This window comes from Etheostoma cragini, chromosome 8 (genome assembly GCF_013103735.1).
Source record: "Etheostoma cragini isolate CJK2018 chromosome 8, CSU_Ecrag_1.0, whole genome shotgun sequence".
Lineage (NCBI taxonomy): Eukaryota > Metazoa > Chordata > Actinopteri > Perciformes > Percidae > Etheostoma > Etheostoma cragini.
Window position 1 is genome coordinate 24,920,401 of NC_048414.1, and position 21,124 is coordinate 24,941,524.

General features: G+C 38.8%; 1 protein-coding gene across 9 annotated transcripts in view; it reads right to left on the bottom strand.

The window, feature by feature from the left end:
• zc3h18 (zinc finger CCCH-type containing 18) overlaps positions 1-21,124 on the bottom strand; it is a 42,926-nt gene that overhangs the window by 19,696 nt on the left and 2,106 nt on the right. For 8 of the 9 annotated variants that reach the window (XM_034878313.1, XM_034878320.1, XM_034878319.1 and 5 more), the window contains exons 2-10: positions 19,804-20,807; positions 16,133-16,217; positions 13,932-14,080; positions 13,391-13,486; positions 12,097-12,239; positions 9,922-9,951; positions 9,377-9,491; positions 8,775-9,040; positions 1,020-1,202 (exon numbers count right to left, since the gene is read on the bottom strand). In XM_034878313.1, the coding sequence (XP_034734204.1) occupies positions 1,020-1,202; positions 8,775-9,040; positions 9,377-9,491; positions 9,922-9,951; positions 12,097-12,239; positions 13,391-13,486; positions 13,932-14,080; positions 16,133-16,217; positions 19,804-20,796 (2,060 nt within the window). In that variant the 5' untranslated portion in view covers positions 20,797-20,807. The remainder of the gene's footprint in view (positions 1-1,019; positions 1,203-8,774; positions 9,041-9,376; positions 9,492-9,921; positions 9,952-12,096; positions 12,240-13,390; positions 13,487-13,931; positions 14,081-16,132; positions 16,218-19,803; positions 20,808-21,124) is intronic. The other variant, XM_034878316.1, reaches the window with a different exon arrangement.

Sequence of the window (21,124 nt, forward strand, 5' to 3'; positions counted from 1 at the left end):
TCCTGATGTAAGTTGCCATTCACTGTTATTTAAAACATATTACAACATATATCACATATCAAGATACCATGACATAGAATTCAACCGTCAGTTTTGTGCATCAGAGCCTCCCTTTTACTAGACCTGAATAACCCGATTACAATCAGACAAATGAATGGCATGCAATCACTCTGCCTTGTCGCATACTATTGTTCACTGATTTAATAAGCTTCTTTAAAAAGGCCAATGACCAAGGGGATAATTGCTTTCAACTGACCGTTAAATCAAATTCTATATATTGAATATTAATATTATTCAAAAAGCAGTGCAATTATAAATCTGTATCCAGTGAAAGGGCTTGTTACTCAAGTGTTCCACAAGTCTTAAATGGCCGGTGATAAGACTGCCGGTCTTTAGTACTGTAGCAGTACTCTAGTACTGTAAGTGACACAAAGATGTGAAGTTCCGACCAGCAGAAATTACTGGAATTGGCCTGCATTTCTTTTCATGCGAAACATTTTGCAATATGACAGAAGACAAATGTTTACAAGATGACATAAATAGCTCTATTTGGAAATAAATCATTCTTGACTAGTGGGTTGATTTTGTAGGGGAGTGCATTTCATAGAAAATGAAAATGAAAAAATAACTTTTCTTATGTAAACCATATTTTGTTGAAAATTAATGCTTTACAAACACCAAAGCAAGTAAGCGCTGTGATTACCCTTCTATAGTGATTTTGGAGAGGGAAATTAGGTGGTTAACTGACATGATATCATTGTAGTCATATAATCCTTTTAATCCAGGCTAAAATCGATGAAACTAATAACGCATGTATGTTCCTCTAAATTTCAGGTTGTGGTCAACTAGCGGGGCCAGCTTGTTTGATAAATTGATCAACACTGATTACGATTGCTGGTTTGCTGTGCATGCAGACCTGTATGTCACACACTAGCAACAAACTGCGTATCCGTGGTTAAAGTGTAGGGGGCGGCACATAAAAAAGACAACAGTTGATACTGTTTATTTCTCTCTCCTACCTGGAGGAGTGGGACAGAGAGACGGAGGAGCCTGAGGGCCGATGTCGCCGGCGGCCTCGTGGTGGGGAGCCCAGCCCGGGCCGTCTCCGGGGGGATTTGGACCGACGCCATGGGTCCTTCCATTCATCTGGTCGTCTCATGACTGGAACAACCTCCTTCTTTGAGGGAGGCTCCATCGGCCTGCTGAATAAAACCAATGTCGATAAAACATAAGTGGCAGTCTAAAAACATTTTTTTCTTTTTTCATCATTCCAACATCTGCTTGTCTGGATATACTAGACGCACCAGAGGATTTCTGTTTAAAAGAGTTGATTTGTTCAAGCCGACTGAGTTAAAAATGGAAACAGACAGATACCAATTGAATCTCTATTATGAATATAGAAAGTTAAAAGGAGGTAGGGAAGGGGAAAAAAAACTCAATACAGCATAGAATTGCAATATTTTCCTAGGCAATACTGTATCGATACACAGATGCCAAGTATTGGTCTTTTATTATATATGTGTTAGGGTGCTTCTCTGCTTGACGTTCCCATTTTGCAAGTGAATGAACAGAGAATTTTATCTTTTTAGAGAAAACAGATGTTGACAAAGTTTCCTGTTGTATTGTGATATTGTATTGTGGTGATTCCAAACCCTAAGAGGGGAAGGGCTTGAAAAGTTCCCAGCTTCTTCTTACCCCTTTCAAACATGAACAATATCATTTGAGTTGCTTATTTGTTGCTGAAGATCTTGTTTTTTTATTCATTTATTTTTTATAAATTGCATATAAGTTTTACTTTGTGTTTGTATTCTTATCTTTTTAAAAGTTTCATAAAATTTAAATCCATAAAAAAAATTCTGGCGTTTCAAGTATTGCATACAATTCACGAGATATTTTAACAGCACATGTATAGTTTTAATTTGGTGTTTTGAAAATTCTTTTTCATCATTAAATAAACCCTTCTATTTTCCCCCACAAATGCTAAAAATCATGACATTTTCACAAAGGGTTGGAATGACGTCAGATTGATGACAAAACAGGCGCATGAACAAAATATTTTTCACAAGCGCAAGGCACCTTCATGTAAACTAAGCAGCAGCAACTAATACGTATACAATGGCTATATACACATTTCTCTTATACGCATTTCATAAATCATTTATATGTACCGATATGTCCATGATGGTTAATTGCACATGCACAACATATTATCTAAAGCATAACATTGTCAATAAAAGGACAGAGTTCTTGTCAAAGTACACCAGATTGATGGCTTTAACTTAAAATTAACAACAATTTCTTCCATAACAGCATGACTTCTAGAGGGTAAACATTCCTGTAGGCCTCGTCGTGCAGTCTTATGACTTTACTATTTACATGTGAAAAACACTAGAATTATGACAGAAATTGCATTGGAATAGACTGAATCTTTAAAAGCATCACCAAACAATTTTCAATATTTCTTTAATTAACTTAAAAAAATTAAAAAAAACACCATCTGCGCATGGCAACAGATTTGTGGTGCCATGTTTTCATATTACACTGCTCTGCGCAGTCCAGTCAACGATGTTGTTCACTGGAGAACAAAACTCTTCATTTGTTGAGCTGAAAAGTCATGTGACTGGTTGAGAAAGTAATTACCACACAGTTTGATCTAGATTGACCTTCACCCAACCTTTTTGCACTATGCACTGCTGCAAATACATAAACTAAAACAGCAGGTGCAATTTAAGACACCCACATAATCTGTGCCCTTGAATTTATTTTATCGGGGTCTTCCACATTCAATTATTCGTATAATCAATTAATCAGCCAATTATCTTTTCAAATTGATTGATTTAAAGCTGCAAAGACTGTTTTCTTAGTCGCAAACTATTAAATTAATCGCCAACTATTTCGATAATGGATTCAGTTTGAGTAATCTTTTTAAAATATAATTTCCCATTCCAGCTTCTTAAATGTGAATATTATCTAGTTACTTCTCTCCTCTGTGATACTAAACTGAATATCTTTGAGTTGTGGTAAAAACCAGACCCTTGAGGGCGTCATCTTGGGCTTTTGATCTTGGATTTTACACAATTTTCTGACATTTTATGGCCCAACAACTAATCAATTTAGCAAGAACATAATCTACTGATTAATTAACAACAACTATAAAAGTTAGTTGCCACCCTAGATTGATTTATTAAATATCATAAAATATAAAGGAAAAAAGGAAAAAGTCCAAGGTGACTATATTTTAAATTCACTTTTTTTACCCAAACTAAGTTCAAATATCAGGACTACAAATTAAGTTTCTGTTTATTGATTGGCAGACTCATTGTTTTAACTCTAATAACCTTAATATATGCATCATCATGTCCTTCATCCCTAGAGCAAAGGATTAATAGTAGTAACCTGCTGACAGGATGTAGCAAGTTTACACAAGTGGGAGCTGATTTGCAATATACGTTTTGGATAATTTAGAGCAATGATGTTTACAACGTGTATGGGATTTTCCCAAGTAGAGGGGCCATTGTTTGTATTTGTGAAAAAGACAGCAGATTAAATGTTTATGCTTAAGAGTGTATTTAAATATTTGTTGGAGGAAATTAACAAGATGAGTGGATATTCCCACTGTGAATGGAACTGTGCTTTATAACAGAAACTTTTAATTCCTAAAGGAGTCCTGTCTCTCTTGCTCAACATATGAATATGCATTATAACTGATTTGGAGTTTGTTTTGGTTTACTATTACAATAAAAACTGCCTTTGTGCGGAAAAATATATGTAATATTACATTTAACAAGCAATAATAAACTAACATCAATATGGAGCAGGGAAACATACTTGGAATTAGGCCTGCACGATTTGGGGAAAAACATGAATCCCAATGTTTTAGCTTAGAATTGACATCATGATTCTCTGCCACAATTATTTGCTCACTAAGTGTAATGTTTATTACATACATGAACTATTAAAAAACAAAAGAAATCAGCAGTACCACCTATTGCACTTTAAACCCTATTTCATACAGTCTCACTGAAGAAAGTAGTAGCGATTGTGATGCAGTTGGCTCGTAAAATTAAATGAGAATGGTAAGTATATAAACATAAAATCATTAACAGGGCAAATCGGACATGCAGGCCTACTTGGAATTACATCATCATCTACTCAACCACAATTTGTCCTTTAGTACAAACATGAGTCACGCCCCAGTGATTGAGAAATTCCGCAGCCGTGATGTAAGAGCAAACAAGTGACCCCAAGGCAAATCTCATATAGTTTAAAATAGAATCACAACACAGGAGCTATTTTTAGCTCTCAAACAAGTTCCTATCAACAGAATGTTTCCTTTGAGGAAATAAAAAAAGGAAAACCCAAACGAGGGGGAGGCAAACCCATAAGGTACAAAATAAGGAGCACCAACAACAACAACATCCACCTTGTATTAAGTAAGTTAATCAGCTGATTGATGCACCAACAGAATTAACAGGGCAAAGGTCAATGGGGAAAGGCAAACACAGATGTAATCACTCTTATTGCAACATTGGTAGAACTTCAAATTTCGGTTACAGAAGGGTACAGTGGGGCTCGAAAGTTTGGGCACCCCAGGTAAAAAATTTTATTAATCTTGTTGGATGTGTTTCTGAGGGGAACGATCTGGAATACAGGTCGGCTATCAGGGACTTTGTCAGCTGGTGTGAGCTCAACCAGCTTCAGCTTAACACCCGCAAGAAGAAGGAGATGATTGTCCACTTTAGGACGAACAAATCCCATTTCTCACTGGTGAGCATCCAGGGATCGGACTTTGAGGTAGTGGGGAGCTAAACATTTCTGGGTGTTCACCTAAACAATAAACTGAACTGGACTGACAACCCCCATGCACTCTACAAGAAAGGCCAGAGTCGCCTCCATCTGCTGAGAAGACTCAGTTCATTTGGATTGTGCAGGACTCTCCTCAGGACTTTTTATGACTGTGTGGTGGCCTCTGCCATCCCTTTATGCTGTGGTCTGCTGGAGGGGGGGGGGGGGGGGGGGGGGGGGGGGGGGGGGGGGGGGGGGGGGGGGGGGGGGGGGGGGGCAGCTCGGACCGGGACAAGAGCAGACTCAATAGACTGATCAGGAGAGCGAGCTCTGTCCTAGACTGTCCTCTGGACCCCATAGAGAAAGTGGGGGAGAGAAGGATGTTAGCTAAGCTGACATCAGTCATGGACAACACCTCTCGCCCCCTACATGACACTGTGGGGTACCTGAGCAGCTCCTTCAGCAGCAGACTGATACACCCACGGTGTAAGAAGGAGAGGTACTGCAGGTCGTTCATCCCGGCCGCTGTCAGACTCTACAACACCTGCACTACCTGATAATGTAGTTTCTGTTCATGTTTTTCATTTACTCCACACTCTCTCTGTATATCTTTATATATTATTTATGGTCCCAGGTAAATATAATATATATTATGATTACCTACTTTTGCTATATTACTTTAATTACATATTCAATTTAATTTTAACGTCACTTACTTACAGTGCAATATTGTTTTTTGTACTATGGCAACCGCACTTTACAATACCTTTATTTGACACAACTTTACATTTAGTGTACCCTTTGCTCATTGTCTGTTGTTTGCCGGTTTGTTTGTGTGTTTACTTGTTTGTTTTGTTTTTTTGCTTTTATGGTAGAAAATGCTTCTGTAACAAGGGAATTTCCCTACTGTGAGATGAATAACTTATTATCTAAGCTAATTTAATAAAGAAGCCAAGAAAAAAACGGATAAATCTCCAAAAGGCATCTAATGACAGATTAGATATTCGTATAATATGTCTCAAAAAGTTAGATTTTATTTCCATCATCATCATTCCACACCTTCAAATTAACAGAAAACAAAAAAATGGCGTCTGCAAAAGTATGTGCACCCTGTAGAGTTTATAGAATGCACCGCCCCCTTGGGAAAGCTGAGACCTGACAGTGTCATGGATTGTTCTCAATCATCATCTTAAAAGACCAGGTGATGTCAATCTTAAGGTTTTAAATGCCCAGATTCATCTGACCTTGCCCCAACAATCCGCACCATGGCTTCTTCTAAGCAGTTGTCTAGTGAAAACTGAAACTGAAAATAGTTGACATATCACAAAGCAGGAGAAAGCTGTAAGAAGATAGCAAAGCGTTATCAGATGCCAACATCCTCTGTTTGGAATGTAATTAAGAAATGGCAGTCATCAGGAACAGTGGAAGTTAAAGCAAGATCTGGAAGACCAAGAAAATATCAGACAGAACAGCTCGCAGGATTGTGAGAAAAGCAAGTCAAAACCCACGTTTGAGTGCCACTCCATTTAGAAAGACACTGGAGTTGTGCTACACCATTCCACTATAAAGAGATACTAGTAATAACATGGTCGTCATGGAAGAGTCCTCATAAGGAAACCTCTTCTACGTACTCACCACAAAAATCAGCGTTTGAAGTTTGCAAATCAACATATAGACAAGCCTGATGCATTGTGGAAACAAGTTCTGTGGAGTGATAAGGTTAAAATATAAGTTTTTTAACCGGAATAAGCAAAGGTACATTTGGAGAAGAAAGGGCACAGAATTTAATGAAAAGAACATCTGTCCAACTGTTAAGCATGGGGTGGATAAATCATGCTTTGGGGTTGTATTGCAGTCAGTGGCACAGGGAACATTTCACGAGTAGAAGGAAAAATGGATTTAATAAAATGTCAGCAAATTGTTTATGCTAACTTGATGCCATCTGTGAAAACCTGAAGTTAAAGAGAGGATGTTTTCTACAAATAGATAATGATCCTAAAAACACCTCAAAATGCACAGTGGATTACATCAAGAGGCGTAAACTGAAGGTTTCGCCATGGCCTTCACAATCTCCTGACCTCAACATAATTGGAAATCTATGGTCCAAAAATCTCAAAGAACTGGAGGATTTTTGGAAGGAAGAATGGGCCAAGACACCTCAAACAAGAATTGAAAGAATCTTGGCTGGCTACAAGAAGCATTTACAAGCTGTGACACTTTTGCTTTTGCCCTTTTTTTGGCAGATTTTTGTGGTGAGGACGTAGAAGAGGTTTTCTTCTGATGACTCTTCCATGAAGACCACATTTGTAAAAGAATCTCCTTATAGTGGAATGATGTACCACAACTCCAGTATCTGCCAGGTCTTTCTGGGTGGATCGTGCAGTCAAACGTGGGTTTTGACTTGCTTTTCTCACAATCCTACGAGCTGTTCTCTCTGATTTTTTCTTGATCTTCCAGATCTAGCTTTAACTTCCACTGTTCCTGATTTCCTGCCATTTCTTAATTACATTCCAAACAGAGGATATTGAAATCTGAAAACGCTTTGCTATCTTCTTACAGCCTTCTCCTGCTTTGTGAGCGTCAACTTTTTTCCAGTTCCATTTTTCTATACAACTGCTTAGAAGAATCCATGGTGCTGATTGTTGGGGCAAGGTCAGATGAGTCTGGGCATTTAAAACCTTAAGATTGATATCACCTGGTCTTTCAAGACAATGATTGAGAACAATCCATGAATGTTCTCAATCCACTGTCAGGTCTGAGCTTGCTAAAGGGGGCGGTGCATGCTATAAACTCTGCAGGGTGCCCAAACTTTTGCAGACGCCAATTTTTTTAGTTTTATTATATTTTGAAAGTGTAAATGATGGAAATAAAATCTAACTTTTTGTGACATATTATTCAAATGTCTAATCTGTGATTTGATGCCTTTTGGAGATTTTTCCATCTTTTTTTGGCTTCTTTATGCACATTACTACAAATTTTTACCTGGGGTGCCCAAACCTTCGATCCCCACTGTAAAAGCACTTTGAGTAGTCGTTAAGACTAAAAAAGCGGTATATAAGAACAGTCCATTTATGATTAGCAATATCAATTTATATATACACCGTGAAAATACTTATTTTATAAATTATCATTCTTTTTTTAAACATCTTGACCTGCACTTATAAAGCCAGATTAAAATATGACATTCATACAGCTCAAATTTCCAAAGTTTTAAGTTAAAACGGAGAAAAAAGGGGGAGTTGCTACATCCCTAGAAGGCTTATTGATTGCGGTTCACTGGCTACCGGTATCATGCAAAAAATATCATCCACCTAAAACTGTTTGCTGTCTGACTAAATGCAAATGACAAAATTAATTTTTGGGGGCGGTAGGTTTCCTTTCATGCTGCCGCTCTTACTGTAAAGTAGCACACCTAGCTTGAATTATAATGGTTGTGCAACCAGGGGAAAAAGAAACGGGTTTTACCTTGTATAATTAGGATTCTGTTGCTTTTGAAGATGACCCAACAATAACAAATCTAACAGGACCAACAGGGTAGTTAACTTTTGTGTCATTTCCCATCACTGTCAGGGAAGATATTTATACAGGGTTGACAATGCTTTACTTTCATTTGTTCACCTCAATTCCTCCAAAGCGTTCTACACATGTACAACACAGGTTTTTCCACAATTGCCTTCAATTAGTTCAAAATGCTGATGCTGGGATTATAATCAATTCAACTAGCTCATATAAGTCCTATTTTGCTTTGGCTCCCCATTAATTAACATATTGGTTTTATGTTATGTATGACATTCACGGCTTTAAATAACCAGGCCTGATGCATGTCTGTCTGCATCAACCCTATACCTAATAATTAAAAAGATATAACTGTGTCAAATAAAATGAAAAATCACAATGAATGAGATTTACTGTACTGGCTCCTTACTGGTGTATCAATCAAAAATTCTGCAAAATAAATCAACTTAAAGCCAAATGAAATTTCAACTTACTTGGGTGGCAAGCTGAGGGGCGAGCGTGGTTTCAGTTTTTCCTCTTCTTTCTTTTCCCTGGCATCCCTAGGAGGACGCATCCTTGGTCTCTCCTTATCATCCCGCTTCACCCGGTCCCTCTCCCACTCTTCTTTCCGCCGCATCCTCTCCTTCTCGCGCTCCCGCTCTCTCTCCCTCTCTCTCTGCCGGCGCTCCCTCTCACGGTGATCTCTCTCCCTCTCTCGGTCCCGGTGCCTCTCCCGAGGGTCGCGATCACGTTCGCGCTCCTGCTGGAATGGATAAGTTCAGTTTTATAGCAAAAGCTTTTTGGCTTCGCCAAAAACCCTGTCGGTCGGACTCTGCCCCAGACCCATTTAACACTGAGCTCTTACGACTCACAAATACTCTATTTAAGTTCTAAATAAATGGCCCCAGTTATTTTTGGAGCATGCAGGTGGTTATAATAATATCTTTGTGCTACCCACTGTACCATTCACATGTTGTCCTCTGCTTGAACTTTATGATTAGGTGTTTTTTGCTTAATTTCGTGTTGTTGTTGAGGTTGTAGTACTCACTTTGGACGTAAGAGACAACGTTTTGGGCAGATTGTGGAGGATACTCACATTGTAGTGGTAAGGAAGAGGAGCTTCTGTGTACTGCACTCTGAAGTTTTCATACTGGCCCCCACGCCATAGGGCCTCCATTTCATAGTCATAGTATGGATCAGCGTATGGGTCACTATTGAGGGAAACACCGTTTATTGAGCACATAGGGTAAAATCCTTTTTTTTGCTGGTTAATTTTCTTTAATGTTATGGTGTATTCACAAACTGACGTTTGACATTATATTTTACTGAATGATACAGAATTGTGAACATATTCCTGGAAGAGATATTTCAGTTCAGTGCTTTTAGTTGTTCAAATTACTGTTCATTAAATAGCAATCTGTGAGTCAAACGGAGAACCTATACCCTTTTGATCTCACTTGGATAAGCAATACTTCCATTTCTGACAAGAGACATGGACCAAAAAGCTGAGCACAATGGTGTTAATTGTCTTTTCAACCATGATAAATATTGATCAGTGTTACAGCATTTTACATTTACATCTGTCTACACCATGGTCTAGTGAAGAGTTTATTAAGGCCGTGTAAGTTAGTCTACACTTACCCATATATAGGATCTCTGAAGTCCATTTCACTGAAAGAGGAAAACAGAATAGTGTCAATGGCAAATGCTCGTATTATATTTGGTACATTTACAACACATGGCGTATATGCTACACTATGTCATAGTGTGCCTGTTGGTGGCCGTAGGAGACACACGGAAGCTTGCAGTTCAGTGTGACCGCCCGTTTTCATCTAAAAACACTGTACTAAGAAAGCATCCAAAAATAATTTGCATTTCTGTTTTAAAGCACCTTTGTATTATCTCTCTCTCTCTCTCTCCCGCTCGAGACACACGTCTACAGCCTGCAGTTCAGTGTGGGTGCTGGCTCGCCCAATCTATCTTTTTTTCTTTTTATTAAAAAAAGCTGGAAAGCCAACAGCAAAGCCTAAACTAACTTTGAATGTTATCCAACAAAGAAATGTTCTCATTTCTCACCTCTTGCATACCTCCTACCTGCTGAGAAACCATTAGAACAGGGATCTTCAAAAGGGGCTCCGGGACCCCTGGGGGGTCCTCAGAGTCAATGCAAGGGGGACTAAAAAAATTATTGCGGATATTTGAAAGTTGTTTTAATAAATCCAACATAGCTGTGCTGTGTTTGACCAATCATCAACGGTCATCTCTGGAAACCCCACCCCGAAAGTTCACGTTCTTCAAAAAAGTACTATCAATCCAATCTGGCTCCCAGAACTTAATTTACACCCAGGTTACTGCAGTCAAAACGTTCCTAGTTTAGGGGGGGAATTCTGCTATTCAGGAAGCATTTTTAGGCGTATGAAAGCCAGAGATTACAGGGAATCTCCAAGTGAATGGTGGTGAATTACAGAACACCAGCATTCACAGATATACTGGTGTGATTTAACTAGTATGAGGTGGGGGTTGGGTTTAATTAAACTAGTGCAGTGCCCATTTGAAGCGTGTGCCTATTCAGAGCGGGACAATTGCTTGATTCCCCATTATTTTTTTTTCTGCACTGCTGAAATCATGATTTTATAACCACAAAATCATCTCACAAAATCACTGAACACAAAGATGTTGAGTTAGAGGCAATAGAACGTGTTTCTTACTTTTCCTCCTGCACAGTGTACAGACCCTATCTGCAGTCCTACACAACTACTGCTTAATGCGGCCGTTGGCTTGCTGATGCACCTGAGTCAGTGACAGAGAGAGGTGATAGTAAAGTTCCTTGATTTGTTGGTAGTCTTTTTTATTACCCGCTCCGGTATAGAAGCCCATAGGCTCTCTGTTGGCAGCAGAGCCGTGAACCACAATCAGCTATCTAGGGTTGTAGAAACTCTCTCCCGCACAGATAGTACACACACACTGACAGATTCCTCGAAAAAAAAAAAAAAACATAACTAATGACAAAGGCATAAGGTGGTAAAAGCATCAGAAATGTTTGTTAGGTTATTCATGTTGGATGTGTAGCAAAGTTAAGTTGGTATGTAACATAATGTAGTGAAATGAAGATGAAACAACATTTCTTAATAGACTACAAAGCACAAAAAGTCTGGACTATATCAAAAGGTCTTGGGAGTTATGTTGGACTTTAACTACAACCCTATCATGTATGGTCTACTAAAAGAAAAAAAACATTTAAACAAAAAAAGATCTGTTCCAACTAATAATTAGTATTGTATGCAAAAAATCTTAAGCGCCTGTACATGTTCATAGAGGTTTTTACTGACATTACGGAAACAGACCTCTCTATTTACTATTACTTTGTCCTTTATATTATTACTTATTAATTGTATATTTGTTTATGTATTGTCAATGTGCATTACTTCTATAATTTGTAACCATGTTAAACTCATAGATTTGTTAAGATAAAAAAAAGGTTTCTTTCTACTTCCTTAACATAGAAATTGGGTTGGCTACCAGCATCCTCAAAGTCTCAAAAACTGGTGGTGGAGACACCCGAGGTAGAAATTTTAGAAGGGAGTGTTTTTCCTCCCTCTTGTTTACTATTATTGTATATGTGTATTTGTTTAAATGACTCTGTAGTGTGTCATCTCTCCAAGCTTTACTTAAATTATGCAAGTTGTTTGACTAAGGAGTTAAATCATTTAAAAGATAACGGAGAAAGAAGCTTTTCGCAAAGCCTGTTTCAGGACTGGAGACAACTGCAAGATAAACATGGAATCGGAAAAACTGTTTAATTTAAGAAAGTAATACTCTCTAATGATGCGGTAGCTGCGTTCTCTGAGGAAATCATTCTCTTTGTCAAATTCTCTCTCGTCTTCTCCGATGGTCACATTGAAACGTTTCTCCTCAAAGTCTGGCTCCTGCTCCTTACGGATGGTGGCCTTCTTCAGCACCTATGAGACAGAGCCAGAATGTAAGGCACAGCACCTGTTTTATACCATGATCTGGGTAAATACTTGAATCTGACTGGCCGCAGGGTGTTCATTGAAAAGGGATAAAGCACACCTACTAAGTATTTCTAGTGAAAGCGTCTGTTTACCAATCTAAATTAATGTGCTACATTAAAAAATCTGAACATCCTTCACGCTGAGTTTAGTCCTTCAGTGCTTTGTCCTCTGTAACAGCCCAGGTGTTAACTACAGGTGAACTTACGTTGTATCGCATTTAGCGATCATCTCATATCTCGTTTGCTGTTCAGCGCTCTTCTTCAGACAGCAACTGATAGTACACACAGCATTGTATTTGTTTGTAAAAGTCTTGATACCGATTATATGATAACTGATTATTGATGATTATTTGTATGTACATTTCCATGTGTGATTTAAAAAATATGCACATATGAATCTGAGTTTGTTAGATTTTGAGATATGCATTTTGGCATATGATTTGGGGGGCAATGACATAGCTTTCTACTGAAATGTGAGTGTGATAACATTAAGGAAAGGATCTCTACAGAGATAGGCCTTTTTGAAACCTGTTTAAGAGCTTTCTGTTTAACCAGAAACAGCTCTGAGGTTGCTAACGTGATACCCACCAAATCCATTAAAAAAAGAAATATATACTTTCCGCTTGTAAAGAGCCAACATATTTTCACATGTGAATCAGTAAGCTATGTGTTTATTTCAACCAAAACTAGAATGGTGATTGTTTGAAAAGTGAAAAGAGGACCCTGTCTGGTGGGTTCAGCAAAAAAAAAAGAAAAGAAAAAGGATACTACACTTTAACAGAAAGGTTGACCTGTTTAGAAATCCTTTCCACAATGTTGCCAGACACTAATCATATTACTCTGAGCCTGTCAGTGGCAAAGCAAGCACTTTTGTGGATGTTAATACAAGCTGCACAATTGCTCTATGAACTGACATTGCAGCTTGTTTCGCCGCTGCTGACTGCAGAGATCTTGCTAATATTGGACCAATTTCAAAGATTGCTGTTCACATTAGTAACTTAGACACAAAAACGTAGGAAAATAGGGCCCTGCTTGTCCTATTTTTACATGAAAAAAGAGCTCAGTTTGGTAGTCCATAGAAGCAGTCAAGTGGTTTACCTCTTTGGCATGCCTTAAACCTCGCTCCCAGGCACTCTCCACAGGAGGCTCCACTGGAGGAGGTGGTGGGGGGAGCTCCTCCACTGCAGGTCCAGCCTAAAAAAATGACAATATAATGTTTTTTTATCGCCACTCAGAGATTTTTTGTGTTAGTTGAAAGAAAATATCAGTAGAAGACTGCACTTTAACTCATTTTCTTTTAGTGCGATCTTTTATTTTTAATTCAATGTTCAATTTGTTTAATAAAAGAGTGTTAGAAACAAGCAACAAGCATTTTGTTGTGTTTTAGCAGAATAATGTAAGCTGCAGAAACGAGTAAACTTTAATATACGTTTATTGTAAGCAATATCATTCACAAGATATTCAACATTCATATGACATATTGCACATTTTCCTCATTTTGCGCGGTCCTAAAATATGCTTTTTATCTGCATGATTTATCCGTTTTCATGTACTGTAACAACGTAACAGCAGTCTGTACACTTTAAAATTACAGCTATTATACACTGATTGAACTGTTTCACAAAAGTAAAAGACGTACCCAGGGATTGTTGGGTATGAGTGGGTGTGGTCCTCCAGGAGGCGCTCCGTTAGGTGAGAAGAGGTCAGGTTTACTGATCAGGGAATAATTTCCCTTGTCATTGACGCCGGGGTGGATGAACCTACAGTTCATACCCCAAGTGCAATTTCCTGGAGGAAACAAAAAGTAACAGTATGGTTGAAATTATTTGCAGGCAGTTTATAACACAGACACAGGTGCCCAGAGTAACAAATACTATGTATTTGTGGTAATTACTTTGATGACGAAACAAAATGGGAGGAGTTAATTTTCATTACTGCTTCGGTGCATTGCAAACACCGCATTGCAAACACCAATGATTATGCTTTCTGTTATGCATACAACAATAAGGTATTTTAAGACAAATGCCAAAGAGAGGAAGCCTAAATTAGAAAGAATAAAATAAAGAATAAAATTGGAAAAATCTTGGTACCAATTACCACCAGTGACCATTGGACCCATACAGACATTTATAGTAGTGCTGTAGTGCCATTGTCTACTCTTTACCTAAATATCAGTAGAACAATGGTGAACCTTAAATTTGTTGCTAATGGACCTTTAAACTACTCTGTCTATATGTTGTTTTTCTTTGAGTACATATCTTACTGTCAGCAATAAAAACTGATATCTATATTACGTACAACAGCTCCCCCTCCTGTAGAGCAATTCGCATTAAGCTGACAAACAGTGACATTCCTCACATGTTCTTCATCACAGTAATACAACAGCTATAATTACAATGTCAGTTTGTATATCTCTAATTATACAGATAACAGTTATATACTGTAGTTGTAATTAAATATTCAAGAGGTTTGAGAATTATAATCATTATTCAAAGTGAAGTCATGCATTATGTCTGGTCACTGTGTCTATCTAATAGATCAACCAGCATTATTTGTGTTTAAAACTTAACAGAAGTTAAAGTCTGTTATGTTTACTTTTGTTACTCCGTCAAGGCCATCATCAGACCTCTGCCATAATTCTCCTTTAAAATACACAACTAGAACTTTGATTGTCTAAAAAAACAAAAAGAGGAAACATACTAAAAAAAGGTGTTGTGCTCAAGCTAAAGAATAGTAAAAATAATATATAATATATAACTATACCTGAATAGACCACAGTTGGCAGCAGTGTAAGTACACACTTCCAATCAGAGTTAAAATCTATTATGAAATAAGTAGGGACCATAGACTGTGTGACTGTATGTAGTCTTTGTGACGTCACCCGTGGGCTTCTGAAGAGCCAAGTTGAAGCTAAAGCTGTTTTTTTTGGAGCTAGCCACAAGCGGCCACCTGCATAGACATCATTTTCAGCACCGGAGGGTGCCGCTTGGTAGGGATGTTAAGAATTTTGACCAATTATTACTATTAGTTGAACAAAATAAATAAAATAGTGAAATAACAATATTATAAAAACATTTTAAGTAACTAAAACACTGCAATTTAAGCTGACTAATACCGTTACTTCGATACCTGTTCCTTTTTGAACAATTTTTTCTATAGTGATTTGATAAAACACATTACAACATTATGTTTGTAATTAAAATTGGGTATTGAATGACAAGGCATTTTTCAATACTCGACACTTGAGAGGCAATACACAGGTGGAGGTTGTGCAGACAGGCTTGGACATACGCTCTGCACAGTTGCATACTTGTGTCGGTGGCAGGGACACTCAAGCAATTCCAGGAAACTGGCTGCGTGTGGCCACGACATCTGGTTGCACGACTTGTATAAATGTCTGTAGGCATGTCTGAGCTTCCCGGACAGAAAAACTGTGACTCAGATGCCTGCTTGTCGGTTGATCAGTTAAGAATAGCCGGCTTTCAGAAAAATAAATTAACACCCCTACACTTTAACTACTACTATACATAAAACTATTTTATGAATATACAACAGGATCACTTGCAAAAGTTTTTATTCTACTGGTGTCCGACTGTAAATCTCGGGAATAGAGTGGTCATTAAAGAATTCTCACTAATATATGTACTGAGCAAGATATTTTACTGTTGAAAAATTAACTCGTCAGTGCTCTCTGGTGGTCAGTGTGGCACTGCAATTACTGGTTACTTACCTGCTTAAATACACATGCTGATGTACCTATCATAAGTTAAATTTGGCAGATATTAGCCGTTCTAATATACATGTAAAGTTTTGGGATGAGACCTGCTCAAGACCACCTACCTTTGATGAAGAACCTGCAGATGGGACGTGGTCTGATCTTCCTGTCCGAGGGATCTTTGACCTCCCCCTCCTCCAGGTCATCATCCTGCCCACACACAAAAGGCAAATCATGACAGCTAGATCATCTAATTATATCGTAAAAAATTAGTATCTGAAGAGTGTGTCATTTGCATAACTAGTGCAGTGCCCAGTCAAATGGGTCAATGGACGGCGGCAGTAGCTCAGTCCGTAGGAAGTTGGGTTAGGAACTGGATGGTTGTCGGTTCGAGTCCCCAAACGGACCAAAGTATGGGGCAACCAAATTGGCAGTGTAGATGTACTGTACAATACCAAAAATTGCACATATGGACCACTAGGTGGTGCTTTAATGACTATAAGAATTTAAGTGTTGTTGCCTATAACTCCCACATTACACACAGTAGAAAACCTTACATTCACGTGTTCCTAGAATCGAGCTAAATGGGATATAGGCTTTTTCGTTAAGAAGTTTTTGGGCAATATTGCGCAATGTACAAAACTTTTTCAAACTCCTCCTTGGCCGTGCGACCAATCTGATTAAAACCTGGTACATAGCATCTCCACACTGACCTGAAAAGTTAACAAAAGAATTTTGCTACGTTTAACTATGCGCAATTTACAACCAAACAGATTTTCGTAGCCAGCCACAAAGCAAAAACTTTAGCATATCTTGGGATTATTGTTCGATGTCCCTCTCCGAGGAGCTGTACCAAATTTGGTGAAGATCGGCCATAAGGGGTCACTATAATGAGCATAGATGCGTTTTGGCAAATGAGTCAATGCATTTAAATGGGTAATTTGCAAGGGCAATATCTCACCCGCAGTAAATGCTATCATCACAAAACTTAGATTAAAAGATTATTGTTCAACATGCCACTCTGCTGCTCTATACCAGATTTGGTGATGATTGACCTTTAGGAGGTGCTATAATTGAGGTAGTAGCGTTTTGGCCTTTTACTCAATGAATAGGAAATTTGCTATTGCATTCACTACAGACTTTGGAGCTCACACTTTTGCCTTGCCGTCGTTGTGCTTTGGGTTCCGTTTTTCTTGGGCTCTGAGTGTCACTAAGGGCGACTTGCGCCAAGGAGGCTTGGACCCCGTCATAACACATCGATGTGGTGCCATCGGTGTGTAAATGTGTGTGAGAGTTTATCTGATGAGCAGGTGGCACCTTGTACGGCAGACTCGGCCTCAGTGTATGAATGTGTGTGAATGGTTCCTGTACTATGTAAAAGCATTTTGAGCAGTCGATGAGACTAGAAAAGTGCTATATAAGAACAGTATATTTATATAATTGCATGCAGTTCTAGTATTAGAATTTAAAGCTTTTTACTGCCTTGTTATCTTCAATAAGTGTTCTGCTACGATGTGGAAGTTTAGCCATTGTTACGACGTAACACATTTACATTTATTTATTTAGAGAGAGATTATCGCCTTAATAAGATTGCAGTGTTTCTTATTGCATAGCTGATAAATATACAGTAGAGATTGTTTAATATTACTTGCAGGGCTGGGCGATATAGAGAAAATCTAATATCACGATATTCTTGACAAAATACCTCAATGTTGATATTGCGACGATATTGTATGGTTGACTATTGGTGCTTTAACAAAGTGCTATTTACGCAAATAGATTTTTGATAAATATTCTCCAGAAATGGTCTAATCACTTAGTGGATAAAGGTAAATAACAGTAGTATCTCAATATTGATATAACATCAATACATTGCCCAGCTCTAATTACTTGTGCAGCCATGCGATGATATTCAGGTTGTGTTTGCTAGCAACGTGCAATCACCAGTAAACAGACTAGCCTGTGAAGCCACATGTTTAGTTATTAAAGAAATATTACACTGTTTGCTCTGTTATGAAAATGTGAGTTGAAATAGATGTGGCCTATTCTCAGTTTGTGTTACTTAGCAATAAGTTAAAATAATTTCTCTGTAATAATTAACCTAAATATAATTCTTAGTATTACTGTCTTGTTATATGATGGCTTTGACAATAATGTTCATGTAAGACAGATGCTTATTAACGTGCAATATAATTTGCTTATATTTCAGAACCACATCCAACTTCACAGTGATGTTTCCCGTTTACTGAACGGGATTCTCACACTGCCTTCAAAACACACTGATTGCCGGTTCCATGGTTGGCCGCTGCAGCGTGGCGTGACGGGCTGAGTTTCTGCAAAAGTTGCAAGTCTGCAATTTCTTGAGTATCCCCTCTGCCGCAGCTTAATTGCACTACCCCCATTTAAAATGAATAGAAAGACCTGACAGGCTTTGTAAATGAAGCCTTTAGCCACTAGCTGGAGGCTAATTTATGCAGCGCTGTGTCATCCATCTCAGCCAAGTACGAGAAATGTTACAAGCAAGCAGACAGATTTGTGTAGAGGTCTGTAAAGGTTATACTGTATCATCATGGGATCGTTTTCAGGCGATTTGATAAAAGGTAAAAATAGTACGACCCGTTCATAACGCTGGCTGGCTGAGCATTCATTCACAGACACTGCGTTGGTCTTCACTCGTCAGACAATGCTGCAAAAAAGTAGGTCTTGACATTTATTTTGAATGGCAGCTGCAGAAGTTAAGAACAATTTAACAATTGGAGAAAAGCAACTAGACATCCCCTTGCAGTAGAAAATTACGTAACCGGAGATTAGACTCGTCAGTCCGTATTGCGGCATCAGAGACCTGTCAACGTTAGGAGTGTAAGGAAAAAAATCAATACACTTGAATATCGCAATATTTTATTTTGGAATACTGATCGATTTTTACTTGCAAAAATATTCACTGTAAGACAATGGTTCATGTTTACATTGTGTTTAAACCTCCTACCGCTAGATGGCTAAGCTGAGACGCACCACTAGGGTCCTCGCCTAACAGTGCTTAGCAGCGCGTGACGTTTTGCTAGAAGCTAACAACGTAGCTATGGCCGAACCCCGTATAAGAGCAGCTTGAGTTGCATTCCGTGTGTGGAATCGTTTTGGTTTCCAGAGTAAAAATGGCACTACCATCAACAGGAACCATGCAGTTTGTAAACGGTGTCTGGCAAAAATCGAGTATTTGGGTAATACCACAAATTTGAGGGCACATTTAGCAAGACATCATAAAGACACGTAAAGCAAACAGCAAGCTAAACAAGTTTACCCCTTACCCCAAACTAGTTTTGCAAAATTCCAGTAATTTTCGAAATTGGAAACTTTCCATGGGAATTAAAAGGAATATATGGGAATAAATGGGAATACACTGGATATTTTTAATATTGTTTGTTATAATACTGTTAATCTATACTATGGAACTTAAATGTAGTTGAATAAACTTCAGTTGAATGTCCTTCCTATATTCGCCAATCGAATGCACGCAGCAATCAGCAAAGGCTACCACATACTTGCCAACATTTAGTTTTAAAATACCATAATAGTAACCGTTAAGTGCAGTAAAGAAAATAAAGCCGATACCAACACATTTATATGTGCCCGGATCGGCCCCGATGCGAAACCTTTGGAACGGTCTTTGCTGTCCTGCCATAACTGCAGTCTATACATTTAAGAGCTACAATTTTACAACATTTTGTATTGATGAATTTACCTGCACCCAGACAATCAACTCACACATCATTATTATGTTATAACTATAATCACTTACATCAATCTCTCCTTCATCAATCTCTCCATCATCCTCATCCTTCTTCTTGTCTCTGAAGGAATCTCTGCGCATCCTCTCAGGCCCTTTGGAGTCACCTGTCCTCTTGAATTCATTGTCTTTAGGAGATGGGGGGAGGATTGGTTTCTTCTCTTTTTTCTTACTGCTCTTGTCCTCAATCTGCTCCCGTTCTTCTCCCTCCACTTTTGTGTCTTCCTCATCTTCCTCTTCATCGTGTGCAGGGATGCTGGGCTCCTCTGGGACCTCCTCGTCATAATCTAGTTCGTGCTCGTCCAGCTCCCGGGAAACGGATGCCGAGTCATCCTTCATCCCCCTCACAGCGACAGCTCTCCTCCTCTCCTCTTCCTCAGCTCTCATCCTTTCATCCTCCTTGGCCTTGCTTTTGTCTTCTTCTTCCTCCTCCTCCTCATCATCTACCTCAGCAATCTCAAGATCTGCCGAATCGTCCTTTCTGTATTCACCGTATGCTCCCTCTTCGTCTTCTCCATCCTCTTCAGCAATGAAGCTGTTGCTCTGCTCTGGCTCTGAGTCTGGAGACTGTGGGGTGTCAAAGATTCTATCCGCTTGCTCATCTCCTTCCTTCTCATCCATTCCATCAAACTGGTCCCCCTGCTGACCGTCTTCATCCCCATCCATTAGCAAAATGGCCCCATCCTCCTGTCCCATCCCTTCTGTTTCACCTACAGGCTCCTCATCTTCTGTGTCAGAAACAAAGTCAGGGACTACCTCATCGTCTTCTTCTCTCTCCTCCTCTAATTCCGAACTTCTTCCTCTGCTTTCCAACATGTCGTCGTCGTCGTCCTCATCCTCCTCCTCAACAAGCCCCCCATTCTCCTCTTCATGGACTATCTCACTGTCTGAGATGACCCTGCCCTCGTCTTCATCAGGAGAATCCAGCAGCTCACTGTCAGAAAGGCCCTTCTCCTCCTCCTCAGGAGACTGAGGGGACTGGGTAGGGCTTTCAGGAGTATCCATAAGAGAATATTCTGGTGTAAAAAGAAAAAAAAGTAGTCTGTAAGAAACATGAATGAGAGCCTTAAGAATTTGAATAAAATCACTTATAGAGCACAAACTAATCCACTTTTCATCAAACTAAAAGCACTATAATTCAAAGATATTGTAAAGTCAATTTAACATATTTAAATGTCCGCCAGGTTACATACCAGGTAGCTGTTCAGAACATTAACTTACCATTAAAGTTGTTAAAATACAAACACACCCTGAGAAATAATATACAGTGGGTACGGAAAGTATTCAGACCCCTTTAAATTTTTCACTCTTTGTTTCATTGCAGCCATTTTCC